Source organism: Anser anser (assembly GCF_964211835.1).
Source record: "Anser anser genome assembly, chromosome: 1".
NCBI classification, from domain to species: domain Eukaryota; kingdom Metazoa; phylum Chordata; class Aves; order Anseriformes; family Anatidae; genus Anser; species Anser anser.
The window spans coordinates 95,018,128-95,031,025 of NC_139720.1; the positions used below are offsets into that span (position 1 = coordinate 95,018,128).

The 12,898-nt window shown below is 39.7% G+C and overlaps 1 protein-coding gene across 2 annotated transcripts in view; it reads right to left on the reverse strand.

Annotated features, from left to right (window-relative positions):
* Positions 1-1,537: 1,537 nt before the first annotated feature.
* DCBLD2 (discoidin, CUB and LCCL domain containing 2) overlaps positions 1,538-12,898 on the reverse strand; it is a 44,044-nt gene continuing 32,683 nt past the window's right edge. For both annotated transcript variants that reach the window (XM_083820335.1, XM_083820336.1), the window contains exons 10-15: positions 9,013-9,160; positions 8,488-8,661; positions 7,486-7,579; positions 7,077-7,126; positions 5,741-5,878; positions 1,538-4,687 (exon numbers count right to left, since the gene is read on the reverse strand). In XM_083820335.1, coding sequence (XP_083676461.1) covers positions 4,245-4,687; positions 5,741-5,878; positions 7,077-7,126; positions 7,486-7,579; positions 8,488-8,661; positions 9,013-9,160 — 1,047 coding nt within the window. In that variant the 3' untranslated portion in view covers positions 1,538-4,244. The remainder of the gene's footprint in view (positions 4,688-5,740; positions 5,879-7,076; positions 7,127-7,485; positions 7,580-8,487; positions 8,662-9,012; positions 9,161-12,898) is intronic.

Here is a 12,898-nt window from a genome sequence, read left to right on the forward strand (position 1 = left end):
TATCTATAACTGTTTTAAGATCTACCTAAGAAAAAGTGTGATGTGACAACTTACCAAGCTGGCCTTCCCAGGATTGTCACTTAACATACACTAAAAATTCCTTATTGCTACTCTCCTCACAGATCAGCAGCACACAGTTTGAGTAATGTGTGTTTTTTACTACTAAAAGAAAGTTGAAGTGTGCAGTAGAGTGACAGGAGTTTCCTTCAGCTTGCAGAGACACTCCCGCTGCAGGAGGAGATGGATTTACTGAAAGTGTAAGGTATGTTTTGTTCTCATCAGTATAAACGTATAACAGTATAAACATGAACACTCGGTGTTATTAGGGCTAATGGACAAATTTTGTTTACATGTAAGGTTTTACGTTTTCAGGAACTTTTTTTCCCCTAGCATTAATGCTCTGTTCGTGTAGTGAACAGAATACTTTGCCTTTTAACTTAAGCACTTCTCCTGAGTTTTTGCTATTACCTCCCAGCATTAGTGGAAAAGTAACAAAAAAATAAAAGATCGGTATTTCAGGAGACTTGCATGCACAGTAAGGTATGCAGTACTAGGATGTTTGCTAATTCTTAAACATTTTCAGAAATGTAGATACATTTCTGCTTCCATTTTTTTTTCTGCCTCCACTTCACCCAAGATGTGGAAAACCTTAAATGTGAAGTTGAGACAGCACAAACTGCAGTATCAGCTTTTATTACAGGAAAGTTGTTTTTCCCACAAAGTGTATATTTAACAAGGTGCAGAGACATCTAAGGAAATAGCATGCGTTCTGCCTTACACAGTTAACCTGTCCCGCTTGAGAACAGGCCTCCTAGAATGGTGGTCAGTGCACGCAGGGAGGCTTGATGTCGTCTGCTGGTAATGGTGCAAGGAGTATTTCAATTTGACAAATCCAGGACTAAGCTATTTAGGATCCAATTTTAACCTTGTACTTGCAAAAAAAAAAATAATTACGATTTCCTTATTTTAGGAACTGTAGTGCAAGAATTAAGGTAAAGAATGGGCAAGTTTTGAAAGCAAAAGCAGGTTTTTTTGTCAGTAATTGGAAAATATCTACGGTCTGGCTGACTGCTAGTACAGAGGGGGTGGTCTGCTGATTGGTGCTGAGGGACTGTCTCTGCCCCTAAGCAGCGGGTTGCACTGGACCAGAGCCTGACTCTTTGGACTAACACAGGGCAGCTGCCTGCAGGGTGTCTCAGCTCGTCGTCGGAGGGGAGCGCAGTCCCAGCGTTCTGCCAGCAGCTAACTCCAGGGAAGAGCCTGCCTGCAAAATACCGCTTGTCCCAGCAGCAGATTTCCGCCACGAGGAGAGCTCTGGTAAGTGTCAGTTTACTGCTTCTAATGGTTGGTGACATGATGAGGACGGATTCCTCCCTGCACTGACTGGCTGCTACCTACACCTACTGCCAGGAAACAGCATAACGTCACTCCTGGAGGCAGGGAATGGCCCAGATGTAGCATGGTAGCTAAAAAAATAACCCTTGCATTTCCAAACGAGAGGTTATTGAAAGTAGGTTGTCAAATACAGACATTCTGAGCATGATACGTATGTACAATTTATTTAAAATACTTTTTAACATACATTAAAAAACTCACTATTTATACAGTCTAATTTCTAGCAACATATACAAATACTGAGCAACTACAATACATGCTGAGGTAAGAACATACATTCTGGGAGAATACTCAAGCCAAACAAGATTGAAATACATTTTATATCCATACGTCTTCACATGTAAAAAAGAGACCCATTAAATGTACCTCTGCTTGCATTGCACACAGGAAAATGCTAACCTTAGGTGTGTCATGCAATTACATTTGGGAATCAGTGTTTAACAGTTCATAGCATACATCTTAAACCCAAATGTTCAATATTCAAACTTATCTTAGCCCTAGAAGATAAAATTATCAAAGTTGAAAGCAGGGAGCAAAGCACAAGACCCATTTCTTAAGAAAACGAACTTAATTCCATTCTTAAAGCAACCATTCCAGTCAACAGCTTAAGCTGCTCAGGTAATGAAACTGCATTTGGTTGCTTGAAAATAACTCCCTGACAGAAACTCTTTAATTCTTACACCTTCTTAGCCTACAGTACACCCACAGTTTTACCATATCTGGCCTACGGTAAAAATTAAATGCAGATTTCCAAGAGTGTTAATTTTATTGACTTGAACATATCCATTCATTTTTATGGCAGAATTTCTTTTTCTAAGCCTAAAAGCTTTAAATGTTTCTTAACTTGGCTGGAGTAAGTATGTCACAGCTTGGTGCAAACATAGCTTTCTGCACCTTTCAAATAAAATCAGGTAATTTCAGAGTCATAATTGCTACTGATGAGTAAGAACATATACTTACCTGATTAAGCAAAACTATAAAGATTGCAAACTAGCTTTATCAAGCATAGAATGTTTCAGTAACATCAAAAAATCCAACCTCTATGCAGGAATTTCCTTTTTCATTACTAGGTCCTGCATACCAACCTTATTTGCCTATTCAGATTTAGGCTTAGACTCCCACATCTAAAAAAATGTATCATTCTCATGATCAAAAAAAATGTAGAATTGGGTTTTAAGGTAGCAGAGCATAAAAATTTGGTTTACTGAGTTATATACAGCCTCTGTGCAAAAAAAAATTTCAAGTGTTAAGTCAGGATCCCATACTGGTAACAAACACATGGTGGCAGTCGGCTTGAATAGTATTTTAATTTGGATTTGGATGTTTTCCACCCCGTGTAAAGTCCATGGGCAATAAACAAGGCTGACTTGAGTTATATCACAGAAACAAACAGTAACCATTAAAGTCCATAAAACTGGGCTAGTGTGCAGCTAGGGATTTTCACATTTATAAATTAATTCAGCATCCTCCCAACAGTGCTGTTACAATAGAAATTAAAGCTATTTAAGATTTTTTTTCTACTACTTGTTTATGTTAAAAAGCTGTGCTTTGTTTCTAACAAGATAAAAAGTGACATCCATGTTGTTTTCATCTTGTGATTACCTAGATAAAACTAGTCTACGTTATCTCAAGTAGAAGACTGACTGCAGTAGAGAAAACTGGAACATTCAAAAAGATACAAATTCAATTAAATGCTTCTAAAATTGACACTCTTTGGAACGATAATTGTTCTCGGCAAAGGTTTTAGAATATTTTATACTTCTGCTAAGAACAATCATAAGAAAAGCCCTAGGGCCAAAGTTTTCCAATTGTGCTAAAATGTACCATATGTGCTAAATGCATGTATTAACACAAACTATGCACCGTTAGAGTATTTGTGTGCTTTCTCAAGCACTCACAAAAGTATATACATATCTTTCTTTGTATATGCTCACATCTTAACGTACAACAACAGATACTGCTTGAGGGAGCGGCAACGTCTCTGAACTCAAGTCACGTCGAACACCTGGCAGCTTCTTGCACAAGTTTGAATCGAAGGCAGACGCGAGTCAGAGCAGCCTTCACTGAGCAGGGAACACGCAAAAGCAGTTGTCAGGTGAGTTGCTTGTAAAACTTAGACTGTACCTACCATATCCCTAGAAGGGAACAAGAGTGAGTGGCCTAAGGAGATGAGGCAGAAAAGAAGATGGATTGTATAGGCAGCAGACTCGAGTTTTAGAAGGATAACAACAATCATGAGAAATTTGAGGAACACACAGGTTGCAATAAGCAATCCTGTGAACAAAAGCCAAAATAACAATTTACTATCAAGACTATTTTATGCTGTGAAGTTAATGGGATTTTTGCCATCAGTCCTGATATTATTTTTAGAGTCCAAGGTTGTACATGCATTTTGTAAGGTAAAATTAATTTTAGGAGCTATAGCGCTTACGTATAGATTTTAGAAAGTTAGGAGTTTTGATTGTGGGCTTTTTTCCACTCAGAAGTAGTACCATTAGCAAGAAATTATTGGCTTTCGTACTTTAAACAGTTGTTTCTCCCAATTTATCATTCACATCTATGAATTACTGAAGCTAATCTTGAAGAATTCTTCTCTCATGTCTGGCAGACAATTGTACAGTAGTTTAAAAAAAAAAGTCCATGGTTTTTGCAAGAGACAAGCTGTCATTATATATACAGCTTAAGAAAAGGCAGAATTACTGGTTTCCCAGACTTCAATGCCACATCTTTTGGTTCAACATTGTATTACTTAAGACTAACAATATAAAAACAGTGTGATTAAAAAATGAAACCGTCAGCTGGCTTTTAAAAACAAGCCACAGTTGCCTTCATCCTACCTTACGCGTGAGCTAACTTAGTTCTTCCTTACTCCCGGCGGAGTGGGCCGCGCTCTGCGGTACCTGGTACACCAAGTCCTCTGCAGCACCTGGCCCCAGCTGCCCCTTGGGCGTGTCGTACAGCGCCTGCGCTGATGATGCGCTGTCTGTCCTCGATACGAGTTTATTGTAAGTTCCCACCGGCGGAGGAGCTTGGTTCCCTGCTGCTTTAAAGGTGGAAATGGAAGGAACGCCAAGAGGAGTGCTGGGGTGACTGGACATATCCATGATTATTGGCGTTGCGTACTCTGGTCCAGTTATAGGTAGTGGTTCAGCGTAAGCATGATAGACTTCTTGTACCGGTGAATTGTAAGGATCCAAATCAGCGTAGCTTGCTTCTTTCCCTTCCTCTGGTTTAAAGGTTGATCTCTGATGAAGCGTGCCGACGATGCCCCCTACCAGTGGCTGAGCATACTCTGTGGTGCGAGCACCAACAAAACAAAATAAAAATACACTTACAGCAGCAACACATTAATGTCAACAGCATCACAGAAATTACTGTCCTCGATAAAACCAGTGGTCAGTCTCTGTCCACCACAACTAGGTGCGTTCGCAAAAAAAAAAGTCATTTTTGCACAATGGATAAAGCTGTTGCATAGCTTATGCTTACAACATCCTGATTTCTCAGGCTTACACTTCTTCCCTGGTGAGCTACAATTTCTCATGTTGTAAATCTGCTCAAAACCAAGTTTTTTGAAACATGCTTCCCTGCAAAATTAAAAGTAAATGAAATTATCCTGGCTGGCCTTGGATAAGAAGTGGTCCCTAGGGTGGAGGGTTTGTCCTGTGAGGGGGGGGGAGCCTGCACGTGGTCAGCTGAGATGGTTTTGTTTGACAGCTAATCTGAATAACAAAAGCTGGAGGTGGGAAAACTGGCTAGCTGTGTTAAAAACAGACAAGCAGCCAAAGAGAAAATTGATTCTGCCTGCTGTGAAGCTGCAATTCCTGCTTGTCTGCATATTTCTGCTCTCCCATAAGCATAGAACCAAGGGCAGAGGCAGTCATCGTCCTCTAATGACTGGTTCACAAGCAAAGGGCACATGCTGTTATCAGTAATCCCTCATTTTGCAGATGAAGAGGATGATTTAAGTCATATTGTCAGCATAGGAAACCAAATGCCACGTTTCCGATTTGTGCATAAAGAAAATGTGGTAACATTATTTACAATGCATGTAAATTTGGCTAGAGAGACATTCAAGAACAAGTACAGCAGCTTTCAGTTACTGCATTAACTTGGGACAGTGTCTATCCACACACATCACAGCATCAGTCAGTTAAGACAGATTTATAGTACTCTGAGAGCAGAGCTGAAAAGGTCTGCATTTTAAGAAATGCATTTACCAGCAGAACTACTCATTTCTCATCTTCTCCCCAAAGCAACCAGAAAATTATTAAACGTAGCCAAGTTCCTGGCATTTTTTGGCATTTTCTGTATATTGCATAGTCCATAAAACAACAAAAAAAAGTACCTGCAGATTCTGTCTGTAACACTGCTGGGACTTCTCTTGGTCTTAGCCGACTGATTTCACTGCTGCTGTAGCGTACAGGCGTTTCTTCGTGTTCTGCTGATTTGGTAGGGAGAAACTGCTTCATTCCTTTCCACCACCCTTTGTGTGGATTTAAAGAAAATAAAAATAAAAATACATCCATACTGTAGTTTAAGGTATTACACTGTTTTACACCATATCTTTATTTTGCAGTAGTGGGCAAACAAATCAATTATCAGTACTTGCGTGATCCCATGTTAATGGGATACTTTGATGTTTTATGGCAGCCTGACGATTCAGAGGTGAAACCATCGCTGTCATCCCATCAACCTGTCTGACTGCTCCCACTGCAGTCCTTAGCACCTACAGACCTGCTGTATGAGGCAGCCCATGGGAGGGCGCAGACAGAGGTTCCACAGAGAAGTGTAACAACATTTTTTGATACTGCATTTTTGCCAAATTTCAATGTACTTTTTAAAACAGACCCGCCTACTGAACATTTAAATTTAAATAAGTGGGGAAAAAAAATAAGCACATCTATCATTAACATTTAGACACAGGACATTATGACTCTAACATGCTAAAGCAACAGTGCTGCAACCTATCAGAAATCGACATGTAATAAATAAAAATAAGGTTGTTAAAAGGTTTCTTGTCTAAAGGATAAAGGTTACGCTTAAACTGACAGAGAACAAAAACAGCTGTGGAAATTTTCAGCATAAGGTCAGAAAAAGGAAGCACAGTCATACAGACAGTAAAAACCCAACTGCTGCACCACAGCAGTGTTCAGGACATTTGCAAAGCACATGCTGTGCGGTGGAACTGTCTGAACTTAAGTTAATGTGGCACAGACAGCAAAGACAGAAAAGATACCTAAAAGGAGATGCAAGTAATCCCACGTGCTAATAGGACAGCGAAGAATGATAAAATTTGACACACCTCATACAACCAGTTGAAAGGTTTTTTCCAGAACAAAAGAAGTACCAGAAATATGTCTATGAAATGTATAAAAACATTCCTTATAAATGATTTTTTTCCTCTCTCCTTGTAATTAAGAGACTCTACACTTTGTTTACTAAAAAAAAAAAAAAAAGACTGCAGCTTTAAGCTTGAACAGGAGATATTTTCCATTTCTGAAGAAAATTCAGAGAACAGAGAAGTCTGTTCAGAAAGGAAGCGCTGTGTTCACTATCCCTACCGCCTGTGCTAGTCAGCAGTAGAGAAGTTTCTGCTAGTGGAAATTGTCCGTTACTGCAATTTGAAAAACACTTTACACCAAGAATGCTAAGCAAATGATATCATAAAATCATTCTGTTACCTGCACGATCCCAGTAAGGTAGATCATACGTGCCCTCTGTTTTTTTCTTGCTGTGAGAAAATAAAAAGTGTGTTTTATTATTCTGCTTACCAGAAGATGAATTAATGCTCAGCAACTGTCACCTTGGCTGTAGCTGGCCATCAAGTTTAAAGTAAAAGCACCAGTCTGCTGCTGCTTGAGAAATCAGTTTTCAGTAAAAGCACTTAAAATGAAAATATTTAGAAGAAGTGCTTTTCATTGTGCTGGCTACTCAAATGAACAATTTCTCAGAAAGAGAACACAGTTCTGAAAAAAGTCCCTTCCAGAAGTGTGCACCAGGTGGTTCCTGTGGCAATCCATGCAGACTATTTCATTCCCACACACCAGACTAACAGTCATGTAAAGTACTTTTATTAACCCGTTCATTTACCGGTTTCTCCAGTGCCACGCACAAACTAAGATAAGAATCAGAGTAGTGAAGACCATCACCAGCACGGGAACCAGAACTGCTGCCAATGCCACATCTGAAAGCCATTAAATTAAGTGGTGTCAGACAAGAGTTTCACATAAATCAGTTCTTATTTTAAAAATTACTTGGGTAGAGCATGTCGCTGTCATGTATAACATCTAGCCCACTGCATCACCCAGCTAAGCTAAGCAACCCCACTGGATGCTCTCGCAGTTTAAACAGTAATTAACATCTCTCCTACATGTACGCGCAGACAGTATTTTTGAAAGTTTTCTCATCAAGATTAACAGCTTTGACCTAGTATAAATAAGATTTTCTATTAGAACAACGTATTTTGTTGTTAACAAAGAGCCCAGAAGTACACAACCACTGAAGTTTGAACCTCCTGTGAGAAGGAAATACCACAGTACCTTGGCAATTAATCACTATTTGACTATGCTGGCTCTTCACGTGACATTAGACGATCCTGTCACATTGCTATCCAAAGGACACTCCACCAGTGCCTACACTTGCAATGACCTTGCTCTCTGTCTGACAATTTTCTTTGATAAACAACAACGAGGATGCCAGATAGTTTTTGAATTCCATGCCAACATGACTGTTTCATAAAGGACAAGCTATGGCAAAAGTCTTTTGTCCTGAGAAATTACCAGATTAAATAACAAAGCAGTTACTTCTGACTAATTCTGAAGGGAAGTCCAAGTTGCAACTTCTCCTTTGGACAAAAAATTGTTCAGTAATTAAAAGCTGAACTCAGTTTACATGTAATATTTACATTCCTTAGAATATTGGGTTTGTTTCTGCATACATCTTTAATATACTGGTAAATATTAAAATTAAAAGATTGATAGTTTGCTATAGCATATGAAAATTGTCAAGAGAAGTTAAATTCGGAAAGCACACAACACATAGCAAAGTACTGTCAGCAGTTCCCAAACACTTCCACTATTTAAGCATGGGTACCTTTGGTTACACTTGGAGTCACTGTGGTGTTTTTTATTTCAGGTGTGAAAGTTGTTTTATCTGTCTGCAGCGACGTCTTCACGGAGTGAATGAAGTCATCACTGAAGTCATCGTTCTTGTCATTGTTCTGTGGTGGTGGTGGAGGCGGCAGCATGGTGATTTTAGGAGAGCGGACTTTAAAAGAAAAGTATTTGTAAGAAGAGGGTTTTGAAAAGCTAGTTTTACACAGTTCAAGTTCTAAATGTATCAAGAAAAGATAAATAATAAGGAAAAAGACAAGAATCAGAAACATGGAAAGCAAGTGACTGGTGGCTTTTGAAACACTTTCTAAATCACCTTGTTTACTCTGGAACGAGCTGTTTTCCAGGCTAAGTGTAGTAACTTTGGAATAAACTCAGAAGTACCAGTTACAGAAGGATTGCTCAGCTCAGTATTGTTTTCTCATTGAAAACATGCCCAGAAGTTAAACTTCACTGACACATTTCACTGCTTGTCTTGCAAAATTGAAGGGTTTTCAGTTCTTACCTATACTGAACTGACATCCTAGCAATTCTACTTTCATTGCAATTTTCTGGTGCCATTTTAAGGGGTTAATCCTAAAAAATCGCGCAATAATAGGTGGGATGAAATTATTACGAACTTCCTGGTACAATTCAGTGTTCCCTTGAAATACCTGGAAAAGAAGAAAAATAAAATTAAAAAAAGACTATGTTATACAAACTAATAGCAACTACAGAAGTAAAACCAATTTTGATGTTTCATTTAACAAAAATAAGCAGTGCAGAATCCTGAGAATATTTCAGCCTCAGAACTGTGCTGCTGCCTGCCCTGTCCCATGCAGAAGAGAAGCTAGTTGTGCACACACACACACACGTACACACACACCTGCTACAGCCTTTGCCTTACTTCAAATAAAGGTACTGATGGGACCCAGGCAATGCCTACTGCTAAATAAATCTTGCATTTTTATGGCACTGAAAAATAATTTTAACTCAGTCCTTTCTTGCTATTGTCATTTATTCTTCAAACAAAGCAAGCAGTTGTGACACTGTGAAACCAGGAATTTACCAGTGCCTACACAGTTTACCCTGTGTAGTTGTTTAAGCATGGCCTGTCCTATGAATGGCTGTGGCATTTCTTAGGAAGAATTAAGAAAGTCCAGTATGTAGTCACACTGTCCTCTAGCGGCTGCTATCTACAAGGACTGAACTCCAAGCAAAATACTATGTTAAGATTTATGTTAGGAAAGCAAAATCTTATCTGTCAGAAATCTCACGTGAAGCCATTTGATTATGGGAGAGAAAGGAGCAGAAATTGCCTAAAGAATGAGCTAAAGCTGGTCCTTCACTGCTGGTCCTCGCATATAAAGAACTTGGCCAATTTGACAACACAGAACTGTTTTGTCTGGTTGAAATTGGTTCTCTGGAACTCTGGTTGAGTCACCGTATGTATGATGCAGAGTAAGCACACTGATGAGCTTCTAGACACCAACAGGTTTTGCACCAAGCTGCTTAACACAATATATAACAGCCAGGCCAAATGTGCCAACCCAGGGACCCAGTCCATCAGTTTCTTTGGAGGACTGGTTCAAGGTCATGTCTTAAAGTGTTGATATGGATAATGCAAATCACGTTGGATGTAATTAAGAAGTGAATTAGACCTTACTAGCACAAACCCCAAAAATAAATGTTATAGAGAGTTAGGATTTTTCTGCTTACTCACACTACTATGTAAACATTAAAGTATCTTGCTACTTCTGAACAATTCAGCTTGTTGGTGTTTCATACTTCATACAAAAAATAGATACTGTAGGGTTAAACGACTGCAATACCCAACCGGTTTGAAAGAAAAGGATTATTCCAGGACACTAGCCATTCATGAGCCAAAACCAAAACAATCCCTTAGTAGTCTTTAATGGAGTCATGCCTTAGCCTCACGACCTACATGACGTGCATATCCCCACTCACAAAAGACACACAAGCCCCATTACTATTACCACTTGAGCGTAAGAATTTTGGTTTGTCCTTACATAGTCAGTAATTGTCATCATGTTTGAAAGCACTGACTGATCAAATAAGTAAGTCAATTCTGTTAAAAAAAAAAAAGGGTTGCTCATTTAAATACAATACTTCATGTTTGTGATGTATTATTTTTTCTCCATCTCAACTTAGTAACCAACATTTTCTTTTTTTTTTTTGTATCCAAATAACACTACCTAACTGACCGCTAGCCCCTTCATGTTACTCACATCTAGGTAGGCAAACACGAGGTTATTTGCCTTGGTAGCTTACAGTCTGTTCTTCCCCAGCAGGGCAGATCTGCAAGCACATGGCTCTCAGTGACACTTCTGCTTTGAAAAGTGCTCTGAATTCAAGCTTGTTGTACCTAAATATACTTACTGGTAATGAATGAAGGCAGATTAAATGCTAAGGAAATCTATGGTGGTGTTCTGGAAATACAGGAGTAACACCAAGCAGTCACAGTTTGTGTGTCCAGGTATTCACAATATATGAGACACTGCAAGACCAGGAACACAGAAGACCGGGTTCCAATGTACAAAAGCTACTTTACTTATAAACAAGAGTAGTTTATTATTATGATGATGCTGACAGGCTCGTAGCTACAGACCTCGCCAGAGAGTTATTTTTTTGTGAAGATGCAAGTGAGAAGCGAAATACAGAGGAGGATCTTTGAGGGGATGCACACAGCCCTGTGTTCGTTTGCCCTGTGTTGTGCCAGTTCCAGCCACCGAAAGAAGGCACACGCCGCGTCAGGCTGCTGTAGCAACACACACGGGTTAGAGATCAGAGAAGTCTGTGTGTCTGTCCCTCTGATTTCCTGTAGATGCCCGACACTAAACGGTAGCTTCACTTCACGTTTCTGAGCCTGAGCACATAAGAGCGAAGGCAACCAGAAACATTACTGCTGGTTATTATCTTCAAGAAAGAGTAGCAATAAAGTAGTTCTTTACTCCATGCTTTCATTACAGTCACGCTTTTTGATGTCAAGTGTTAAGACAGTAACTTAACTTTGCCTGCAGCTCAATACATAGTATTTTTTCCCACAAAAATTTGCCTCTGAGCTCAGTAAAAACCATTTTTGTGATGAAAAAAATCACCTTCATATGCCATTTGTTATCAGACTCCCTCAGCTTGCCTCTGTGCTTTTACAACAGTGGAATTTGTCATTTCTCCCCACTTCAAGCATTTTCTACCCCCCTCCCCCCCTTTTTAAGTACATAAAAATGTTAAGGAAGGGTTTTCTTGAATACTGATACACCTCGAGAAGCCATTTTCATAGAGGACTACAGGAAAGCCTTGGAAAAGCTCCTAGTCTCCTAAACAACTTCAGGAGTTTAAAACATTTTTCAAAAACCAGGGAATTGCAACTCCTGATTTGTCTGGTGTGCAGTTGTGTAAGGATCAAAGGGAGACACCTGCATGTGTTTGTGTCCAAAAGCAAAGATGTATCGAATGAGATTGTGCCAGACAGAGGAAAAATCTGCTATTCCGAAGCCTCAGAAATCAACCACACCAATCCTTTTTTGTGTCATTTAAGTATTTCCCTTCACAGCTGGCATTTTGGATACGTACGGTTCTTCACACATGGTACCTACTGATTAACAAGAGCAAAAAAGATCCATCACCTGTAATCTCAAGCTCCACATTTTGCTTTACTTCACAAACTTGCAAGGAAAAGAACAAGCTCAACTAAAATAGCTGTAAAAGTTTTCTAGGAAAATAAACTAGACATAGCCTAAATCTGGGCAGCTAGCTGAGGTTTTATTTTACAGCCAGAAGAGGGCACTCAAAAAACAACAGAAGACGCTGGATTTATTTGCCTTGAATACTTCGTATTAACAATAGCACATGTGTGGGCTCAAGGAGATGGACCAGTCCCAACAGTAAAGCCACCCCTGCTCAGGTAAGTTTCCCCGCTGTGATTGTGTGCAGTATTCAGAAACCTCTCGATTTAACAAACACGGTGCTTTTACCTTTCACCTCATCAGGATGAGGGTTGGAAACACAGCAGGAAAGGTACCATCATTTATTTCAGCGCCTGGAATCCCTTCTGGTTCTCCAGGCAGAGGTCTGAAGCTCAGACTGAGACTCAGCCAAAGCAGCTCCTCAGGAACTAACTGTTAACGACAGCAGATGCTGCTGCCTGTCATCAGCCAGAGCACGTGAGGCCATTTTCTAGGCCCGCAGGATGCTCTGGCGGCTGAATCTACACACTGGGGACTGTCCAGAGGGAGCAGGAAGGAAGGGATAACTCCTTACGGACAGTTGCTTATAAGACCTTGGCCTTACAACCACAAGAAATAAAATTTGGAGGCAAACCTGAAGTAGACAAGCTCCCTGAGTCAGGGTCACTTTTAACAAGTGAAACAAGTTGCTACATCCTGCCCTGA